Source organism: Triplophysa dalaica, chromosome 20 (assembly GCF_015846415.1).
Source record: "Triplophysa dalaica isolate WHDGS20190420 chromosome 20, ASM1584641v1, whole genome shotgun sequence".
Lineage (NCBI taxonomy): Eukaryota > Metazoa > Chordata > Actinopteri > Cypriniformes > Nemacheilidae > Triplophysa > Triplophysa dalaica.
Window position 1 is genome coordinate 634,568 of NC_079561.1, and position 24,066 is coordinate 658,633.

Genomic DNA, 24,066 nt, shown 5'->3' on the forward strand with positions numbered 1-24,066 from the left:
CAGAACCAGTGAAACAAAACAGATCCAGTGTAAGGTCCTCTAATTGAGTGCTGCAGGGATGATGTATTTTTGTAGGCCATCCCGGAATTTACCCCCCACTGGTTCCCTCGACTGAAAGCCTATGCATTTTGTTTAAAACTATATTTCCAAATGAACAGCAACAGCATATTTTGCCACTTTACCTTAACTCACTGCTCCAGGTCTTCATCCCCTTCTGTCATCTTCGGTCTGAAAATGAGTGATGCCTGGTCGTTCCATCGCCTCGAGGCACCAAATCACTTGAGCGGAGCAGTGGATATTCAGTCACTGATATGCGACAAATACAAGGGAGACAAGGGACTAGCCATTATTTTAAATAAGATTTTCTGCTATAAAATACTGTTGTGGTAGCCCAGGTGGAGAAAACGTTTCTGCTCTAGACAATCTCAAATATTACTTTTGTTTAAAAATGATCCTAACAGAAATGATGACACTTTTGTGTCCTTATGAAGTGGGAGAACGGTCTTCACACATTCCACTTTCATTGTAAACAGCAAACACATAACAACACGAGCCATAGGGGGTTTGAATGACTTGTGACTATGCCTTAATTCCCTTTATCCCCCACACATGATGCAGACAGCTAAGCTGAGGATCACACGTGTACCACATATTCTTACAATGACCAGAGGTTTTATAACTTGCGTGTCAATGAGCAGAACCTTTTTAACTTTGGAGTCTGTCTTTTTCAATTGAGTTTTTCTGAAATATTCCTTCATCGTTTATAAGAGGAAGCCCTCATCTCCAGCGGTTTTAAAATTTTGACATTTAAGACATTGATAAGATAATGCACAAGGGTCATATTTGGTTTCATCTGAGGCCTGATTTATAAAATGACTTAAGAGTGAACAACACAAGAATCCACTGTCACGTTATTAAAGGGGTCGGGGGTCAGGTTCTGAGCAGACCCACACACATGTGCTTGTCCGAGTGCTGTCGCTTTTTTTAAATTTAAGCCTCTCGTAAAGGATTTGGATGTTTGAGGGTCTCTTTTATACAGTATGTCTATGACATTAGATATTATAATAGACATTGTTTACAAGGCCGAGATCTGAAAGTGTTTTAAGATGATTTGCAATTTATAGATCTGACATCTGAAAGAGAGGCGTCACACGTTTTTGTTCCATGAATCACACGTACGCGCTTTAATTTTTTTCATAATATCTCATTTAGTACGCTATCTACACAGCATTTTAAACATATTCATTTGGTATGTGTAGGTGAAAAGCAAATGAAAGGGAAACGTTCGCAAAAGAACCAGAGCACACATTCGTCAGGTTTTCTCAACAAACATGTTTTCTCCTTCCATACTTACATATGCCAATATTGACACCAACACAAAAGAAACTTAAAACTGGACATTATTTTGATCAATGTCATGTTCATCATCATTAACCTTATGCATATATATATAAATGAACATCATCTCATGGATAAGGAGGCACTACACCGGCAAGGAGTTTGATTTACATCAACTAACTATCAACACACACACATCCTCCACACCACAACATAAACCACCTTCATCCTTTCCTTTGCATAAAGAACAAATCAACATTAAAAATAGCATGTACATTACACATTTCTTTACTGTCTCACTTTACAGTTACAGTAGAATATAATCTGAGTAAATTACATCATCATATACAAATATGACAGGGTGGACCCAACGCATTTACACAGGTATGGTACACATAGTGATTCCGTTGCAGTCCAAATCAAGTCAATACAATATGTTATCTATAGAGCATTACAGTGTCGCTTTTTTTTCAAAGCATTTGTTCTTTTGCTAGCCGACATTTACAATTAGAACACTACTTTTATTTTCTATACATAAACACAACTCATACACACCGAATATAAGAAAGAGGATACCCTCCAGTACACCTTTGCGTGCGTACCCGTCTCAACGTCTTTTGTGTACGTCACAGATATATTTCAACAGGGACTCCTTTTTTTTGTAGGCTGGACAAATCGCAAATCCTCGGAACCTCACAAAACTCCAGGGACAATCCACAACGTTTCCAGCAGAGAGAGAGAGCGAGAGACGAATCAACCATGTTCCCAAAGACTTTAGTCAAACTTTGAAATGTAGGAATTTCATTGTAAGGATTTATCTGCAAATAATCCGAGCCAGAGAATGGCTTTTAGTTGTTTTTGCGCCCTTAAGCCACAGGTACCATGGGCAATTTTGTGGATCTGTACACTTGCTTCCACACAGGTGTCCTACCAATGGCCAGAGATATATTTCATCATCCACTACTGCCACGTTCCATACAGGTTTGACAAGCAGAAAGTATCACAAAGCTCTTTGTCTTCCTCATGCAAATTGTACTTTTATCATTTGAAAGTGTGCTTATGTTGTCACTTGGTTTGATATGCAATGACATTAATACATTACTAAGAGAGACGCCTGCAAAGTGCCCCAACATTGCCTGCAAATCATGTGCTGCCATCACGAGTATTTCAACATTAAGATTTATAGGTATTCTATGAAGAACAGATATGTCCTAACACTAACACTAAACGCATGTTTGATGGGTGTACTGTATGTCGACAGCATCATCTGATGGCTTCTGTTTGCTGAATGAGTGATCAGTGTCGTGATATTCCCTCTGTGGCTGAGCTTGTGTGTAAAATGTGCACGATCAGTCCAAATAGTGCATTGAACAGGTGACCATGACCAGATGCCAAATGAAGAGATGTTTGTTCTGTTTAAGACCTTCTCTTCATACGAGACTGTACAAGACACAATGTCAGTCATGGATAGTGTGACCGTACTCGCCCTGGCCTGTCGCATTTGTCCACCGCATACGCCGTTCATTCCTTTTTCAGGTGTTATTTCAGAAAAGCAACCGACAAAAATTGAACTACAATGATCTGACGTCTTAGGAGAAATATATATATTTTTTGTGAAATGTGAGAACCTCGGTGACGTATGCGGTGGACAAATGCGACCTACGGAAAATCCTGGCCAGGAAATAATGCCACATACGGTCACCCTACTCATGGAGGAAGCAATAAAGCACAACATCAAGACATGACAATTCAGCACAATCGACCGAATCATGTGGAGGTGTGACAGCAACGGTGGCTATGTGTGAGAGATCATACTGACATGTTTTTGCCTGGTGAATTCTGTGCATTTCATATCCTGTACTCATGTTTTATGTCAAGTCCTGTGACAAAATTGTGGCATACTGCAGTTTGCAAACTTCATCATTTCACAATGCCTACTTTCAGTGAGAAGCAAGTGAGTTTGGTATTTGGAACGTGCCTGAGAGTTTCCCATCTCGCCACTTTCCGGTTTGGGGTCGATGTCATTTTGCTGCCCTCTGTGGTCAATGTGGGGATTGCAAACAGCACAGATGACCTGAGGAACATGCTTCATAGCACATGCTGCTATGCGTAAAGACACAGACATCAAGAGAACAATACCTAATAGAAAGAGCAGTGCAACAAGGCGTGAACAGATGAGAAGGACGGAAACCAAATTAGTCGGTTGAGTGTCACTTTCTGTTTAAACACTGTGACCAAGTTGCAAGACATTGGACGAGAACCGGTAATGCACGTTGACTGCTATATGGACGTCTCCTAAAATACACATAATGGCCACATTTTTGGTTGGATATTATGCTAAAATGAGAAGTCTACGTATACTCGTAATATCGTATTTAAAAAACATGTATGCTGCACAGATTCAAATAATGCGCGTCCTACTTGCATAACTGACTGGGCGTTTTTAGTTTGTGTATGTATATAACTTTTAGATATTTGCAAATAGATAGTAGATGTTAGTAGTGAGCAAGCTCTTCCTTACCTCCTGGACAAGATCCTTATGTACAGTGTGGTTACTAAGATGTTTTGACTTTAAACAAGACTGCATTGCACATCTTTAGGGAAAGTTGTTCATTGTAAAGTCTCTGGCATTTATGCCGTGGTGTTATATCTTCTAACAATCAGAGCTGCCTCCAATGTGTTCTCCTCCAGTCAGGCCATTAGATTTCCTCAACATAATTGGCCGGGTATAGACCCGTCCGGCCGTTGTCAAGGCGACCTCTGCACCAGCCCTGATCATCTTCCTCCTCGATCTTGACGAATTCATCACCTATGGAAAATACATAGTAGAACTGACATACATGATACATACATTTACATCTATCCATCCATCCATCTATCCATCCATCCATCCATCCATCCATCTACTACCTACCGATCTATTTAGATATATACAGTGCTCTCCACTAAGGACAAGATTTTGTGGTGATTTTGGGGTATATTTGGATTGTCCTGCCTGAAGATCACTGGAATCCTATCATTATGCTCCATGAATCAAGCAATTGATTCTATTTACACTAAGTTTAAATAGCAGTGGTTCTGTTCACACTAGGTGAAAATTGCAGCATTTCTTAGGGATATGCTATTTACACTAACCGAAAATAGCTGTATTTTATTTGGATTAAGTGGAAATAGTAGTTATGCTATTGGTACTTATAAATAGTGGCATATAACGTCACTAAACATTATGCAATAGTATCAAGAGTGTTAATGATAATATTTATAAAAATATTTAAATGATGGCAATTTATTGAGATATTAAAGCCCTACACCCACCCCTAATCTTACCCTAGACTTGAATTTGAAGTCTCATAACAATTTTATTGAAAACAAATGCCTTTATGATCTGTAATGTGATAGAAAAAGTAAAAAGAGTGTTTTCAGCGTGAGGTGGATTAGAACCCTAAACCCTCGCAGTAAAATGTGTGTCTGATTATCTTGTGTGTAATCAGTAATTCGGTGGATTTGATCTTCATGCACGTTACCTGCTTTGAAGCTCAGCTCATCTTGTTCTTGTCCTTCATAGTCATACAGTGCACGCACTCTCATACCCCCTCTGCTGCACGCGTCATCCTCAAAGGAGTTTCCACCTCCGTTAGTTTCGTTCCCCGAGTTTCCGGCGGGCTGATCATCATCGGACCATTCTGTGGAGTACGCCTGATTCTTTTCGTAGCTGCTCACACTGTTCCAACACAGATGACATGTGCTGTGAGTTCACTGACAAAACATTTCTGTTTCAAAATAGAAGAGACGAAGAACTGTTGGACCTCAATGGTTCTTCACAAATGTACCAGTGCTTCAAAGAAGGGCTGAAGGAGTGATTTATAGAATATTCATGATAGCGATGAGCAATATCACCAATGAATAAGCCTTTATGTGGTCTGTAAATTAAGTATAACAACTCTTGTATATTGATTTGCAAGAACAAGACTAAGACAGAGACAGCAATAAAGATCTTAAAAAAGGCTTAAATAGGAATTTCAGACATGGTGAGCAAATATGTTGTCTGACCTGCCACGGTCACCTGGCTGATCCCCGTGGTCTGTGCTTGGTGTAGCCGGAGTCACGCCATCCGGCTTCTTCTTTTCTCTCTTAGCCACAGCATTGGTGGCTTCTGGATTATATTCCTGAGTAGAAACATACCGTTCCATAACATGACACACACAAAAAATTACAAAGCATGAACCCTCACGTTGGGGTCATTTTGACCATAAAATAATGTTCTTTTTTACCCCAAAATACTAGACAATGTTTTTGCATTGCACTGAAATTTTTGTGACGTTGTTTTTCTTTGTGACCCCCAGTCACCTTTTTACTCTTGTTATGTCCCTGGGTCAAAATGACCCTCCTTCTAAAGCTATCTTATAAATCACTCAATATGCTAGATTATCACAAAATATTGGATTCAATCTTTTTGTAAACTTGTTTTGTGTCATTTAGGACTGGTTTTGTGTTTCTTTTTCAAATTTTCAAAAAGATTTTAATCGTAGGCTTCGTTAATCTGAGTTTAGGCACCTCAGTTTAAAAAAAAAAGCATTCTTTAAAATAATGTTGGCAATATTACATAAAATATGACCAAAATTTGAACTGATGTTCACACTAGCCTACTTGAATCTAGATTCATTTGTTTAACCAGGAAGTTTGTTTTTGATTTGGTTTAATTGTGTAGAAAATGGCAGAGAATCACACTTGTGATAAGCCTACCAATAAGCTTATAAATCACTCGATATGCTTCATCATCAACAAATATTGGATAAAATCTTTTGTCAACTTGTACATTGAAGGCTTCATACCTCAAACTGGGGCCAATTCATATGCATGTCAGGGCCGTGGTTATTACTGAACCACTTGAGATCTTCCTGTGTGTTGGCGGCCAGAATGGTGCGTTCAAAGTCCCGGTACACAGAAGCATAGCTGCAGCACACAAACGTATCAATGAAGCGTCACATTCAGTTTACTTTACTACAAAAGGTCATCGGCTGGTTCACTACATCTAATTCCTTTGAGATCTTGAAGTGCATTTCAGCGCATTGGACCTTGGGTTTATACTGACTTTTGGTTTTCCGTGAGGTTGAGATGTCGTTTGATATCCAGGAGAGCCTCTTTGAGGAAGGTCAGTCGTTTGACCTCATGTTGTTGACACTGATCAAACACCAGCTCCATGCTCTCCGAGTACTGAGGTGTGCATTTGGACAACTCCTCCAGAGACTTCTCATACTTCTCCTTGGCCTGTGACACACACACACACACAGGAGGTACAGGACTATATATCCTGCCGAACAAAGCCTATAAAGGATCAGCGTAACAGCATTCGACTACTACGGAGATCCAACTCGAGTGTTTCAATGCTCAGTCTATCTTTGTCTGACAAAACGACTCAACCATGTTAGATTATACAATGTCAAGAGATCTAATGCTTGAAAAGATCAACTGTTGTTATTTAAGAAATGGAGAAGAAATGAAAACAATGAGTACGATTCGATGACAATATAAGAGTAAATGCATACTAGGATGAGAACAGATCTGTGTGTACACAGTGTTCGTATTTACTCTTTATAGTTTATTATTGATGATTCCTCTGAAGTGCTTTGATAATTGTGTTGGCCCATTTTGTGGATTTACACCATTTCTATATTGTTGTCGTAGGAGAGTTAGTCTCTGAAGTCCTATTCGCACAGGATTAGTATTGTCTAGGTACCTGGTGTGATTTAAGAATTATCTCCCCACATCTGATTTTCGTGTGGCGTATTCGCACTGGATAAGTGAACCCTGTGATTTGACTCGAATGTACTGACTTATCTCCTGGAGATGATGTGAAAGCGCTTCCCTCTTTCAATGGCGGCGGCGAGTATTGTTAGGAGGAAAAACCGGCATTGGACATGGCAGGAGACACTTTGTTTAATTAATGTTAATGTTTGAACCAGGTTACAATAGGCAGTTTGAACAAATGGTGCCCAACCAGACCGTTTGGGAAAATATTTACAAAGACCTTATACTCAGGTGCCCGTCTGTACAATTGGACCAAGCACCCAAAATACAGTGAAAATACTCCAGCGCAGCTTCCATTCTTTGTGAAAGATGACTGAAAAGGCGCACAGGAAACAGTAACCTTGAAAAGATTAGATATGATCCCACCAAATCTTATTCAAAATTTCAAATCACAGAGATGACGATTTGCACAGAATTAATATTATCACTGGACCTCGGTGTTCAGCAAAATATGGTGGACAATATGTGGAGGAATTTTTATTTTACAAATTACAGAAATGGTCAATTCACACCGGGTTAAGATCACACACAACCTCCACAATTATTACAAATGACCAGAGGTCCTAAAATAATACTAATCCCGTGCGAATAGGGCTTTAGATCTTTAGCCTCCTATTATTTTTTTCAATAAAAAACAATAAAATCAGTTCACTCGATGAATGAGTGACATGTTTGTTGATGATAACTCGATTTAACTTCATTTATAGTCGTGTACGTGCATAATGTACAAAACACGAAGGGATTAATGTGATGATGTGTTGTTTGCTCGTGCTGTAGTTCCATCACACTCTCCTCACTAGTCCTAATCTCCAGCAGCTCGTGTTTTTACTGAAATACAGCTGTATCTCTCTTGATACGACGCATTAAATACTGCTGTATAGGCACTCAAGATTAATATGAGATTGGCAGAAACTGCCTGTGGTTAGCCATCTTTAAGTACTTGGTGATTGGAAAAATATGTTCAGTACTATGTTCCGGGTGAAGACTTTGTATTTCTTACCTTCTGCACATCCTGTTTGCATTTCTCTGTCTTCTCGTGTAGTTTCTTCTGCTGATCTGGTGTGGCAGACGCTTCCGCCTCTCTGGCTGCGGCCAGTTTCTCCTCTTTACAGGCCATGTGGTAGGTCTTCTTTGCCGTCTCCATCTGCATTCAGACATGCAGCACTTTGAAGCAAGACTGCGAACTGATGCAATTGGTTGGAAACAACTAGTTTGAATCGTCTGAAACAGTCTGACACACTACCTCTGTTCACAAAACTCACACGTGTCAAGCAGCGATTTGCCTTTTTGTTTTTTCTTATTAAGGGATAATATTGTGGAGACATTACTCATATAAAACCATTTAATTTGCATAAAATTTCAATTTGTCCTTTTCTGTGTCATTGTTTTGGCCTTTTCTGATTGACAGGTTTCTGCACAAGGAAGGTAGGATTTAAAGGGATAGTTCACCCAAAAATGTAAAACAAATCAAGTGACCATCTACTCACCCTCAAGTTGGTCCAAACCTGTATAAAATACTTTGTTCTGCAAAACACAAAAAAGATATTTGGAAGAATTTCAGCAATTACCAGCTGTGGGACATCACTGACTACCATGAAGAAAAAATGACAATGGTAGTCAAAGGTGCCCCAGAACTGTTTGCTTCATTAAAATCATCAAAACATCTTCTTTTGTGTTCAACATTCAATGTATACAATCATTTTTCTACTATGGTAGTCAATGATGCCGCAGAACTTAAAATTGCGAACATTCTTCCAACTATCTTTCTTTGTGTTTAACAGAACAAAGAAATGTATACAGATTTGGAACAACTTGAGGGTGAGTAAATGATGACTCTTTTTAAGTCTAGCTTGGGGTTTAACTGGTTTTCTTTTACTAAAATTGAGTCACCGTGTAAGTTCACCTTTGCCTCCAACAGATACTTAATCAGATAAGAGTTTAGATGAAATACAGTATGTTTATATCGGGTCATTTAATAGGGCCTTGGGAAAATGCCACAAAGATGAATAAAATTCCTCTCAAATTCAAGATAAACAATATGGGCAAAAACTGCACGTGCATAAATCTATTATTACGGTCCCTTTTTGTTTGAATCTTATGCTTATGTCTGTTTCTGTATTCATAACATTTGCTTCTCTGTGTAAAGACTGATTCTGATACTACTTTGCATAGGTACGGGTTCATGAAACTCTTTTTAAACTATACAATTTTACTATTTATATTCGTTGTAAGGCCCCCTTTGCGTAGATACACCAAAAACATGTTCAGTTATTATAATTTTTTCTGAGGTTTAATAGCATAAGTTCTATTGTAGATTTCAATATTTTATAAAATGCCAAAAAATCTGTGCCCCCCCTGGATCCCTCTTGGGACCCCCAGTTTGAGAACCACTAGTCATGCACTGTTTTCACTGTTGTTTGAATTCATTTTGACCCTTTGAAGTAGCCTTGACCACCAATTTTAGTCTGCACTGCAAAAAAAATGAATTTCCTAAATTACACTTGTGTGTTGTTTTCTAGTAAAACTACCTAAATTATCACAATACATTTACTTGACATGGCAAGTGAGCCAGGATATCCTGAATTAGGGTCGTTTCCGAAGATGAATGAAGGTCGTGGAGGGTGAGTTATTCTTGACAGCATTTTCATTCTTGTGACCTTGTCTGGAAAACCGGGCCCATACGCCCATCATTTTTTTGTCATCAGTTTACTAAAATGAATGATTTGAAACGGATATGCAGAATGTCTTAGACTTCACTTTGGTAATTGGTGCTGGTAAATGCTATCCCATGTATTTGAAAGAAATAAAGTATTTCTAGTTGTAAAGAAGATGATACTTTTTTTAAATCATGAGAGTATGTCTTTAATTGTCAATGAAAGTGACACTATAAGTACCTCTTTGAGTTTCTTGGCCCAGGGTTTCTGGGCTTTCTTGAAGCCCTCCTCTGCCTCTTTGGTTTCCTTGAATCCCCCCATCATCTGTCTGTGGTACGAGTCTTTCTGCCAGTTCTTCACTCTCTCAACATCTTCGTTCACCAGACCATTCCTTACCTCTTGATGAAGCTCGCTCATCTTATCAGCTTCTGTCATCATAGCTAACCAAGCTCGCTCCACTGAACCATACTGAGGACCTGTCATTAACACATTCATGTAGAAATAATGGACAAATTTATAAGAGATGGATGAAACCATAAACATGGATGAGTGCTTTATGTGTATTTTATTTCACAGCTTGCTATTTGCAATCTACTACGAGTATCTAGCTCACCTTTTTCAATCAGTTGCCTCCATCTCTTGGACCATTCGGTAAGCTGCTGGCTGTAGGACTTCTCAATCTTGGCACGTTCCTGAAGGCAGTTCATAAGGTCATTGCAAAGCCGGTGACCGTCGTCAATTCTCTTGACAGCACGCTTATAATTTCCCACCTAGAGGAAGAGTTCACAGTTCAAAATAATAAAAAATATAAATAAAAATTGCATTACAAGTGAGATTTTACACAAAGAAAATCTGTTTTAACCATTAAGATGATTAAAGTTATACAACAACAATAATAATAAATATAGCTGCAAGCAGCAATTACAGGGTCAAGCCCTTCAGTGCCACAAAGGGAAATACATTTCTGATTATGAGTTTTTGAAAAGCAGATTTTAAAACAGATAAAAGCACTTAGGACACTATAATTGATTATAACTTTTGACCACTAAATTGTGCTGTCACCAAACTTATGTTAGGTGAACAAGATATGGTTCTTTCAGTCAAATTTGGACTGATGGTGGTGCTACAGGGTTTGAGTTGGAGGCTCAAAATTAGCCATGGTAACATATGAGTTTGCCCTCTATCTGCTTGCAAAATTTCATATTTTTCCTATGTATTGTTCCTATTTCCTATGTTCCCATGTTTAATATTCTATGTTTCCATGTTTTTTATTTGTTCTTTCTTGATATCATTTCTCATGTCTTTCTCATTTCTCAAGTGGCACATCCAGCTTCATGCTGACTCTTCTTTCTTAATGATTAATTTATTATTACTTAATGATTAAGTGATTGTTACACAATCACTATTCTATAAAAACATTTTTTTCATAACACATTAATGTACTTGTCATGAAAAATGACAAATACACATCCATTACATCCACATCAACTACAGTATGTATTTGTGTATGTTTATTTACCATGAAATCAATGCTGAGAATGCTGAGATAACACATTATCGGCTGTGAGTAAATACTTATGATATTCCTCAGTCCTACAAGAACTGCAAAGGAATGTGTGGAGTAAGCGTAACTGTTGTTCTCTCTGGTGACTGCAGGTGGCGTAAGTGAGGGGTAAGTGCATGTTGGAGAGGGGGATGGGACTCATTCTCCAGTATTTGGAGTTATGTAATGCCTGCCACAGCTTTGTGCTCCAAGAGCTCTAATCCTGTGCTTCACTGCTCTTACAATGACATCACAACTACACATGCAAAGGAAAGCGTATACCAGAGATGAAATACACAGCGTGTGTCAACACAGCCTCATTGTATGTCGTAAAGACACGGTTTTTATTGTTACTGCCTCACTACTTTGAAAATGCAGACTTGCTGAATGTGCCTTGTTACACCTGAGGTCTGCAAAGAGATTTTCATGTAGAATAGACTGTGCTGTCAGTAGTGTTTCTTATTGGTATGCCTAAAACCGTTTTATAACTATGAATTCTTTAAACATTAAACATTTAGAATTTTTAGCAATTGACAATAGGATTTTAAAACACATATTTAAATATTTAGATCAGGGCCGTCGCAGGGGGGTGCAAGGCCATCATTTACTCATCTTGTATGACTTTCTTTCTTCTGAAGAAAACACAAAAGAAGATCTTCTGAAGAACGTTTGAACTAAACAACATTGAACCCCATTAACTTCCGTTGTATGAACAGAACCCACTGGGACATTATTAAAAATATCTTTTTTTGTGTTACTTATAGGTCCTTTATTAAAACATGCACACAAATATTGCATCCAGTATTTGTGCCAGTTCATTTCTGCTAATTATTACACCACCATTCCATCCAAGATGTGGGTGGGTGGCATTGTTTTTTTCAAGAAAATGCCTATTAATGAAGATATTTGGATTATAAAAGTCAAATCAATGAAAGTCAAAAACTTTACTACACTCAAAAGCACAAAAGTAATCCCTGCCCCTTGACGTTAAACTGGCGTATTATAAAGCGAATCAATTGATCTGTGCAAAAAAACTGACCACTATTATCACGTCTTCACATCACAACAATTGAAATGCTCTCATAATGACAAAAAAAAAATTCACTAACTAAATTAGCCTTATCATGCCATTCATAGCAGAACTAGCCTACTTCTATCTTTAAACAATTTCTCAATTAGAACATTGTTGATTACAAAATGTGACCGGCTTGTGAAAACTCAGCAAACATCTTTTTACGGTTTTCTACACAAAAAGATCCAACAGAAAGAATCTTCTGTAAAAATATATAACAACATAATCTTCAATATTAACTGAATAATACCAATTAAAGATTGAAATCTCAAAATGAATGCTTGAAATTCATCTTTGATGCTTGTAATCTAATAATTCATTAGATTATGAGTCTTTAGCCTGGGTTTTCACAGGGTCACAAATGTGTACATGCTGATCAATAATGCTAATGCTAAATGCAAAGTTAGATAAAAACGTTAAGGTTCATGAATATCACAAATCCTGTCAAAGGTTAGAGACAGTAAACAGACTGCCTGATGAAAAAATACTTTAGAATGGCTGCATTTGTTTACGGTTGTTGCGTGTCTGCACTACTGTTGTTAAAACGTAACAAGTGGTAAAATGCTTAGTGCCCATCGGATAAGAATACGTGTGACCGACATCATTTCTGTAAGCTTGTTCATTATAACGAAAGAAAGTTATATCAGTATCTTTCTCTGCGAGTTCAGTGTTTTCTCGTATGTCCTAGGTGCGACAATTCTTAAAGCGGATAGAAACAGAGTTCGCATTTGTAAGACAATGAGGTTACGCAGAATTTGCTACTCACAACGTAATAACACATGGTTGCTGATCTTTACACACCTGTCTGACATATACAAGAACTCTGATAGCATGTTTATGCCTGTATCCTTGTTTATGTATGTTTGTAATATGCATGCACATGATTAATCATCAATTGCCAACATTTCATACAGCAAATGGTCAGCATATGTTGTTCTATCTATGTTTTTGTCTTTTCCATTTAATTCGTTTCTATGAACAAGGCATTAAGGTGATTTTTATTGCAGTTAGTGTATTGTTTTGGTTGGAAAGGGTATTACAGACGTAAATGCGCTTTCCGCCATATTGCTTGTCTTGATTACAATTTTGCATACGGGGAGGGGAGCAGAAGCTCATTTGCATTTAAAGAGACACACACAAAAACGGCTTGTGTTCCATTGCAGCCACAAATGGTCATGTTCAACATCTTATTAAAGATATGTGGTGTACTTTGAGCTGAAACTTGAAAGACACATTCTGGGGAAACCTCTGACTATTTTTACATTGTAGAAAACACATGGGATTGTGGCCCTTTAAGGGTATTTGACTCCTCATCTCTTCAAAGGTTGAATGAAAGAAGACACTGAGTATGAAATCTGCATCCATATCTGAGGACTGAGCAGATTGCCCATTACTTTGACTTTCTAAAGAAATGATATTCAGGCTGTCGGATGCTGGTGTGAAGGGATCTGGCAACATCACAGACTGTCAGTGTTGTCTAAACAGAGCTCATTGTGAGCGCTCTGGCAGATCCCGATACTGCGAACACAACATCTCTCTGTTATACATCTTGAATCTCCTGGCAGTCTTGCATGTAAAGGAAGGAAATGGTGCAGTTTGTACCTCCCAAAAGCTATCCATGGCCTCATCAGTAGCAGAGGATTCATCATAAGAGCCAGACATGGTGCACGGTGCCGTGAATCAAGACTGAAGAACACGTCTGGAGGAATGAAGACTTTCTCAAGCACTGAAAAAGAGAGACACACATCCAGCTGTGTTATTGTTGTGGAGAATATGGGCTGTTTTTTCGGATGGAAAGTACCAAATGAAGACAACTGAATGACTAAACTAAAAGGGGTCACATGGTGCGAATACATGTTATTTAGGGCTGCCCTCGACTAGATTGCAACTTGGCTCGAAGTTGTTGTTCACTTAGACCACTAGTCGACTTTTATGATATTAATTTAAATATTTCAATATACATGGGGACATCACAGGATGGTTTAAGGTTCATGTATGAAAAATATATTTTATGTAACATTGCTTACATCGTTCTAAATTTCATAGCCTTAACCTTAACTAAGGCTGTTTTCGTCTTCATATCCTTCCATGAAGCCGAAACAGCGTGGATATGTCAATATAGACTTGACACCGAATTAAATATTACATCAAGATCATTCCCACGTTCATTGACAATGACAGTTTACAAGTTTTCATCAGTCACGGAAAGCAGCAAAATGCCCTTGAGAGAAACAGGTGGCTGAAAACAAACCACTTTCACATGTGAAATAATGATGAGAAATACTTTGATTTCTGAATCATCAGAGCAAAAATGATTGTTATCTGTAATTTTCTGCAAAATCTACTTCAAATGGAAAGACACCCCAAGTATCACAAGGACAAATGATCTTCTGCTTCGGTTAAATAAAACTTACCAACAGTGACTCCATTTTCAAACAAATGACGTCGTTTTATAAAGGTACAACAATCCAGATCTGAAAACTCGGCTTCAGCGGCTCATGTACAGTAGCAGGATAATCCTGAAGTGTTCCACTTGAATGGCTTAGACGACATGAGGCGATGGGTTATGGGGAGGAGCGAGAGACGGATGAGCAGCAGAGGGTGTGATAACACTAGTAGTGCATTAGGGAACATGAAATGGAAACCTGTTGCTTTGTTTCAAGATGATGCAGTAAAGCAGTCAAGATGAAGATAAAATGAGAAATGAATGTTATCTGTAATAATGCAACAAGATATAAACCCATGCAGATCGCAAACACAAATAATGCTGTGATCCACTGGGTAAACACTCAAGTGTTCGCTTTCAAGAATCTCCATTAAGAGTTGTAGAGCAATGTAAAGATTCTTTAAAAAGCATGCATTTAAGCTTCATTAAAGGGAAATGATATCTTTTGCCGATGGGGGCGGGCGTTGCAGGAGAAGCAGAAAGGCAAGTCACTGTCATCATTAACATCATCTTCATGTTGGCAACATATTAACGTCACAAAATCGAATAATTGATTCCAATTCTGATATCGGATCCATGAGGTTAGGATTTGGATACTTGATATAAAATGAACATTTCAATTCCACTTTTCCCATGTGTGCATTTTCAGATACACTTTTCTTTGAAAAAACAGCCTGCGTTCTACCAGGACCTTTCAGTGTTGCCTAATCTGCTTACATATTATGTACATAATACATCTACGTTCGCATACAAATCAATAATAAGGCTTTTTTTACTAGAATTAATACGAATCGGAATCGATAAACAAAATCGGAATCGATTAATCAAATCAAAATAAATCCCTTTATTGTCACTCAACCATTTACACATATGCAACAGATTAAAGGGGTCACATGGCGCAAACACATGTTTTTCTGTGTCTTTGGTGTGTTATAAGTTGTCCATGCATGTATTAGATACGTAAAATTGCACAAATGAAAGTGCGTGAACAAAAGATGCATTCTGTCTAAAACCTAATGCTCGTCCAGACCTGAAACGCCTCATGTAACCACACCCCCACAAATCTACGTCAGTTGGTGGTCTGATTTGACTAAGACAGCAGGACCCCGGGGAGCGAGCTCCGGATTCGGGCCATTTCCGAAAATATATGTATTGCGTCGTTGACTGTAGACTTTAGAAAATGTTTGTATGTATGCAAAATCTTCCTTTCGTGCGGGGGCAGACTTTAAGTTTTATAAATGAGAACCCTATTCCTCTGGTATGAAAGTAGGTCCAAAACAATAAAGATCTGTTTGTATATCTAACTCTTGATCAGTTTTATTCTTGTGTGCACCAACTTTATGACTATTGTCCTGACGTTGAAAATGACCATTTTAATTTTTTTAACTATTCCATAAAGCCACTTCTTTTATTTATGTAGCTCAACATTATGTTGCTTCGCATCAGAACTATATTATTTGGTTTTACCAACTGTGATGAATGATTAAGGGGAATTGGGCTTTATGGTCCTTCATATTTATTCTCCTGTGCATCAAGAAGTCATGACTGGACAGCGTCTTGTTTCTAGTCAGCTCGGTGTGCTCAGAAAATATAGATATCACTGGGAATATACTTGAGAGATATTTTACTCGTAAGAATTTCTGGGGGGCTAATAACTGTGGCAAGAGTATATTAAGACATATATTTCATAATGTGATCTCCCCCCACTTTCAGTTTTTTTATAAAAGATCCAAAAACGTCAAATATTTTTGTCCCCAACTTTCACTGTAGGTCATGAAAAGACGGCGGCACAAAAGGGGATGTCTTTTTGGAAGACCTTTTGTTTTACAATGCACACTCTCGCTCATCACATCACAGTCATCCCAAAGAAGAACTTTCCCAATCCTCTAAACCGCTTCAAATACACTAAACCTTGAAATGAAAGGTTATTTCAGAATGTTTTTGTTGAAATGCACTTTTCCTTCGGCCAGAGTTATTCCCACACAGCACTGCAAAAATGCCATGTTCTCAATTACTGAATGGATTTGTAAGATATTGGATTTCATCGGTTTGACCGCAATCTTATACAGCATCATCTTTCCATCCATTCTCCAAACTGTTGTAGGGAAACACCCTGTTCTGTCCATCACCTTGATGATCATATTATATCGTGTAACAAGATTAATTTGAAGTAAGTTTAAATAACTAATATTCCATCATGAACTGTGTGTACAGATATTTTGTTGCATATATTTCAGTGACAAATGGTTTATATGTGAATAACCATGTGTCAGTGCCTACTTTAGGACAACTCAGAGATTTTGCCCTGACAAGTTTAAGACTGACGTGCCTTTTTCACTCATTGCATTCAACAATGAGCTCTCAATATCAATACAGCAACAATATGCAACGTTTTTGAAACAATTTACATGATATGAAGGGGAAAGAATGTTTAAAGTGTCTGATGTGATCACACAGGTGAGATGCGGCTACAGTGACTGCACATCTAACAGGAGATAGAGGTCACCTCACATGCTGCGTGATAGGCCAGCAGTGATTGTGCAGGTCATGTGACTGGAGATTTAAAGGGTCAGATGTTATGTGGTAGTAAAGAATGGCCATTAGGAGATTAATCACTCTAACAGCGGGAGAAAGAGAGATGGGTGTGTGTGTGTGTGGGTCTTCTGGTACAACACATGAAAAATATTTCGTATTTTGATTGTCTTGAACCTGTCCTTGGGGTCAATATGAAGTTTCCTTAGTTAATAAATGGTTCCCTTCATCTCAGTGGAATAACATTTTACATTACATTTACATTTAATCATTTGACAGACACTTTTATCCAAAGCGACTTACAGTGCACTTATTACAGGGACAATCCCCCTGGAGCAACATGGAGTAAAGTGTCTTGTTCAAGGACACACTGGTGGTGGATGCTGGGATCGAACCAGCAACCTTTTGATTTACCAGTTCAGTGGTTTAACCCACTAGACCACCATCTCCTGGAGACACTTTACTCCATGTTGTTCCAGGGGGATTGTCCCTGTAATAAGTGCACTGTAAGTCACTTTGGATAAAAGCGTCTGCCAAATGACTAAATGTAAATGTAAGATTTTACTCTATAGCTCAAAGATGCTGATCAGCACATGGTTTGCAAGCACAGTTCTGATCAGATGTACAGACACTATATTTCATGCTATAACGCCTAAAGTTTGATTCATTGCAGAATAGAGACGTTTGGTAGTGACGTTCCTTAAAGTCACACACATATTTTCAGACTTTTGACCACTTACTTCAAAATGATACAACCGATCTCCTCACCATGTAGCCATTAGATAGAGGGACACAGTAAGGGGTGTGAAACATAAACTGTTTCGATAGAGACATGAAAATATATTTTTAAAAACAACAATAGAAAAAGATCAAACATTTTTAATGTAATTAAAATAAGTTGAAATTTAGGGCTTTGGGTTTGGGACACCCGTCTCCCAATTTTAAGTACCCAATGAATGATTCATTTAAATATCGTAAATATATTTATCTAACAAAATTGAGCTATTCATATATTCTTTGTGAAAAAATAAAAAGGTTCCATCTACAAAATCGAATTATAATTTGGTGCTATAAGGTTCTCTCTGCAAGGGCCAATCATCACTTTGAATGCGCACAAGAGGACCAATCAGGATCAGCTTGACTTTATCATGTGACTGGACTCTCCAGTGATGGGAATATCTGACGAAACAACGTTTAAAAGAAAACCTCTAGGTCGACTGTTTTATTGATATTTATTGAGCAGCTCAAACAACAGTATTTTTGTTTTGTTGAGGAGATTAATTTGTTATAAGTCTAGACACAACACTAGCCAGCAGCACTAGCTTCCTAATAACTGCGTTTACTCTTAGATCTCATAGATGCTGCATCCCAACTCTCATACTATCAGTCCTAAATAGTATTTGAAAATAGAATGAGTATGTTCCAAATCATATTATGCTGAAATGAGTATTCTCAATGTACCCAGATGCTCTACTGTTGAAAGTAAACTGGTGAAAATTGGAAGTGTGAATAAATGGACACTCAATGGCTGATATTACCATCAACTCACAGCGAGAGGGCGGAGTTTAGTGACGCTACACTGCATTAATCAAATTAAATAAAAGATGCTTCGCTAAATTAATAACAGTAGCATACAATAAACCAGACATATAAAATAATAAATGAATAAATACCTGTGTCATATAAATAAGTGTCATAAAAACCATGTAAATTTACCTTTTTTACACATTATTATATACTAATTTCATGTTTTAACTAAAGTTATAAGTAAATTATTTGTGTTGCTTTAAATGTATTATTATTGTTTTTTTAAATAGATTGTTTATTATTATTTTTGTTTAATGAATGTTTTGCAGATAGAACCTCATCATTCTAAACTGAATGTGATTTTTCAGAATCAAAAGGTTTTATCTGCATTTGAGCTGTTCCAATAACAAACATTTACACATTTCAGAAATTTTTATATTGTACATTTCGAATACATTAAGGCTCTGTCTTTTGAATAATATAGATTTGTTCCTCGTTTCCTTTTTGCTATATGAAATGGAAAAACTTTAAAGCTCAATATCTCAAACTACTCTGACTGCACATAGAACCGTTTAATTCCAAGGCGTGATATATTAGACTTACTGATATTATGAATATTAATGTGGGTTTCGAAAGATGAAACTGTAAAAGGATCTAAGTAAACTACTAAGATTTGAATACTTGCATGCTTTATAAATGTGTTTTTTTGAAGAGGGTCATCAGTTTGCCTGAATTCTGTAGAATGGTCCATATATGAGATGTTTTTTTTTATGTCAGAGCAGAATGGCCAGACAGATGCCAACAGTAAGAACAGCATCTCTGAATGAAAATGAAAATGTTGTTTTGTTAATTCTCACAAATTGCCATGAATAACATGAACGCATACTAAAGATTGTTTAAATTTCACAGCCTGAGTACTCATGATGACCCTTAATGACAGTAGTGTTTCCTGGTCTTATGATGATGAATATAGATTTGATAAGAAATGTTGTGGTTAGTTAGCAGTTAGCAGTGTAGTAAACTCGTCATTAAACATACAGGTGTGGTTTCACAGACAAGGATGAATCATGAGCAGTGAGATTGGCGAATTGAGCTGCTGAAGTATCAGTAAGCACGACTTGGTGGCGCTCGGGCACATTAACAGTCTTGCCGAGCACACGTTGATACCAACGATGCAGGTTAGCAAGTTAGCAAGATGATTTTTTCTTCTGTGAGACAAACGAGTGCCAGAAGCATAAAGTTGTGCAGCGCCACCAAACATAGTGGGACGAAACTCAACAGAACGTTCCATTGCAACACCAGTGCCCTCTGCTTCGGCCATATTCGGGTGAAAGTGAGTGTGCTATTTGCTGTCGTGATGGCAATATCAGCTGCTTTGTTAAAAAAAAACATTAAAGCTGATATTCAACCTGAATGATGATAATACATGATGACAACAGCCTTGGCTCGCTAGAAACAATGTCAGTTATTATCAAGCATTTTCACCCCAAAATGGCGGCCGCACTGTTTCCCAAAATCCAGTTTCGCCTCTTGGTATCTATACTCTTTGGCACCAGCTTGTGTACCAGGGGTTTTCATTTAGCGCCATCTATGTCAGGGAGTGAAAATGCACATTCACTCATCTCATCGCCAGGGGAAATAGTTTGGATATGAAATGAAGCGCGTGTGATTATCGTCCCGTTGCGTACAAGTCTGTAAGCTACTTCATAGTGATCCCGTGGTGTACATTACATCATTTAAGGTTATTGTTGTTTTTTCTATAATTTACAACTGTTTTACTGATTAGATTTAATAATTAAAGCGTTTAGATTTCAGAACCCCGGACAGCTCCGGGCACTACAACAAACTATTTAACAAACACAAAGGATCACAATGTACTTCACATACAGTATGTGTTTGGTTTGCTCAATAAGTTAAGTTGAGTGAAATAAACGAACAATGTCAGAACATCCAGAGCTCATACTAACAGAATAAATATAAAGATATTTTATTATTATTACTGACACCTTGTCACAAGTCACAAACAGACAGAAAACAGCATTTATAAACCTTTTCATTAACATAATCACATGGTATGTGGCAGGGACCTCCAACCCTGCTCCTGGAGATCTACTGAGCAGACTGCCGCTCCAACCCTCCTCAAACTGGATACGATGATCAGGTGCGTTTGATTGGGGTTGGAGCTGAAATCTTCAGGACAGTCCAGGAGCAGGGTTGGATACCCCTGGTATAGAGTACGCCTTTGATTCAAATTTCAACAACAACCAAATGACCTAAACATTTAGATAAATGTGTCTGACCATTCCTGCAAAGTGTTTCAATTGTACAATGTGGTTTCCCAAAGGAGCACAACGCCTTAATGTAAGTTTGTGTGGTCAACTGAAAAACATCATTTGTTTGGCTAGAAAAAATATATAAGCTGTATAAACATGGATTGGACGACGCAAGGGGGCGCGTCAAATGCTTACATCCATCATACTCTTATGTAGATTTAGCTTCAAAACGTTTCGTTTAATATGTCGAGCGTAAGTATAAATCTTTTCGTTAATTACGTCAGAAACATAATAGATCATAAATATACGGAGCGAATTCATTAACACCCAAAATTATGATTTCTGGCAAAGACGAGACCTCATCCCTATCAGAAAAAAAGTGTTTGTGTTGCCAGCTATTATGTAACAACCAGCCGGATGATTTCTGTGATGTTACCGCTTATGTTTGTCGCTCATGGTTTTGATAGAAAACGTGTTCCGTGTTTTTACTCGATGAACATTAATGGTGTTATGGACTAGATACGCTAATGGTAGTTTTCCTTTGGCGACGTTATTTGGAACCCTCCTCCACATCTACAGTATGTGCACACAACCGTTCTCTCGAAAAACACATCTATCCATTAATCGATGTTTATATTGCACAACTGTCGTCGACTTTGTCCATCACAATGATGGCGTTGGCACAGCCAACACGCGACGAATCGTTCGATTTATTTCGGTTTCTTCGCCTAAACATCAGCGCTTAACATGAAAGCCCCGACGCGTCGTGCCGTGCACAAAATAAACCGCAAAACAAGCGCCGAAACCAGTGAGCATGTTATGAAAAACAAGGAGATTGTCGAACAAAAACACGTCGAGAGATGATGCGCAGTTAGAATTTGCTCGATACAATCACATCCACCTTGAGCCAAAGCATGAAATATTATATTGTTTCCTACCTAAAACTGACGTATGTTTGCGCACTTTCCTCTTTCGCAGCGATAGAAGGTGACCCCGAGCCGAGCCGAGCCGAGCGCGCGTCCCTCCGCATCCACCGGATCACGATGTCCTCGCGCATTCTCCGCCGATGGGAGGGGTCGAGGTCTCATTCACGTGCGTGATTTCAACGCTAGAGAATTAGCGGCCACGATGACGCTTTTTCATCCAAGCTTGTAAAAACAAGGCAACGGATCATTTACGCTTTGTGTTTTTCTTACTATCGTATGTTGATGTGCTTTGCTGGCTGCTGCATAGGTGTGATCTCTTAGCATTATTATGTTTTATATTAGCTTTCAAATCAAGTAAGCCTGATACATGTCATCGTGCACAAGATTTAAATCTAAACAGTATAATATGTTTGATTTAACATCATGGAATAGTAATCAGGAGAGGGATGTTTTACCAGAGGGACACAGTCTGAGCCTCCGGCTGTACCTTCGGTGCTCAGCACAGTCACGGCTTTGCTCCTCTGATGGGTGCTGTCCTCGGTTCTGAAGCGCGTTCACAGGGACACTAACCGCATGTCTAAAGCCTCAGTTTAAATGAAGAGTTCACCCCAAAAAAGGTCCCTATTCACTTTCTATATATCAGTTTACATCTCCAAACTTTTATTTTGCCCTTAATAATGATAATCCAGTGAAATTTGTTTGCACGAGGAGTCTGAGAACAGCCAGTGCTCCACACAGACATCTGGGGCCTCATTTATAAAGCGTGAGCGCGCTGATTTCATTGTGTGAGTACGCAAACATCAACGGGAATGTTTATATTTAGAGAAGAAGGACGGTAAGATATTTTCTACATTTGCGGAGGTTAATGTTGATTATATGCCGTCGGAATTTCCTCCCACTATTTTCAGATAATGTATATGATTTGTATGTGACATATATTTAACTATTTCACTAAACATGCTTGCAAAAAATAACTTGAACATATATTTTAAGGTGATATTTTCAAAATCACACTAGAACGTTCTGGAAACGTTATTTTTTGGCTGCAAGAAAGAAAACCTACAAAGAAAATCCCGCATAATAACCATAAACGTTAGGGAAATGTTCTGTGTTTGCTGAGATGAAAAGGTTTTCTAATGATTTTGGCCACCATGGTAATATAGAATAAAATAACTAAGTAGATTGAAATGAATATACATTATACACAAAAACACCCTCACAGGTTGATTTTAAGACACATTTATCCTTAAATCGTCCAAATTTTACCGGCGAGCTTTCTTAGCTCGGAACATTTTCTACTCATACAACTTCCTCATACATGCACAGTTGGCAATAAATATTTATTCTAAGGAGATTGGTTTGACATGAATATTAATAATCTTATAAAAATGCTTGATAATTATGGGCATCAATTATTTTAGGACCGATTCAAGCGATTACACAGCTGGAGAACTGATCAGGTTATGATGAGCTGTGTCAGGGGCGGGATGCTTCAGATTCTAAAACTCATTTGATTGGACAAGAAATCTGATGAGATGTTGAAGTGTAGAACGATATGATCATATCATGATAATATAATAATATCATAACGTAATGAAAAGGGAGATTGTTTTGGAGCACACGTACGTTTTTTATGTGAATTTTGTCAGGGATTCGGAGCAGTAAAATAATGTATTTAAGGCTACAAAATAGTTAAGGAAAAATACTTTCATTTTGATTTCACCGGGTCTTTAAAAGCACACAGGCCGACTACAGAATAAATCAGGCTGCAAAATTGACGTGCATTGAAAATACCGTCAACTAAAGGCAGCCGAAAATAAGAAAAAAGCAACAGTTAAAGCACGATTTTTACATGATAGGCCTACTTTTTTATGCCAATTACATTTAAAGTGTCCCTGTTGGACTCTCTGTATCCGATGTATTGGCGACATCTGGTGTACAGTAAAG

The 24,066-nt window shown here is 38.0% G+C and overlaps 1 protein-coding gene across 2 annotated transcripts; it reads right to left on the minus strand.

The window, feature by feature from the left end:
- Nucleotides 1-1,312: 1,312 nt before the first annotated feature.
- pacsin1a (protein kinase C and casein kinase substrate in neurons 1a) lies at nt 1,313-22,276 on the minus strand. Of its 2 annotated transcripts, none has more exons than XM_056733059.1 (10): nt 22,132-22,276; nt 14,018-14,141; nt 10,414-10,570; nt 10,041-10,276; nt 8,147-8,290; nt 6,431-6,606; nt 6,171-6,291; nt 5,389-5,504; nt 4,863-5,059; nt 1,313-4,147 (listed from the first exon to the last, which is right to left on the minus strand). In XM_056733059.1, the coding sequence occupies exons 2-10, from the start codon at nt 14,075-14,077 to the stop codon at nt 4,038-4,040; spliced, it is 1,317 nt and encodes a 438-aa protein (XP_056589037.1). In that variant the 5' UTR covers nt 14,078-14,141; nt 22,132-22,276; the 3' UTR covers nt 1,313-4,037. The 2 variants fall into 2 exon arrangements, with proteins under 2 accessions (XP_056589037.1, XP_056589038.1); XM_056733060.1 differs by lacking the exon at nt 22,132-22,276 and adding an exon at nt 14,830-14,969.
- Between the last annotated feature and the right edge of the window lie 1,790 nt (nt 22,277-24,066).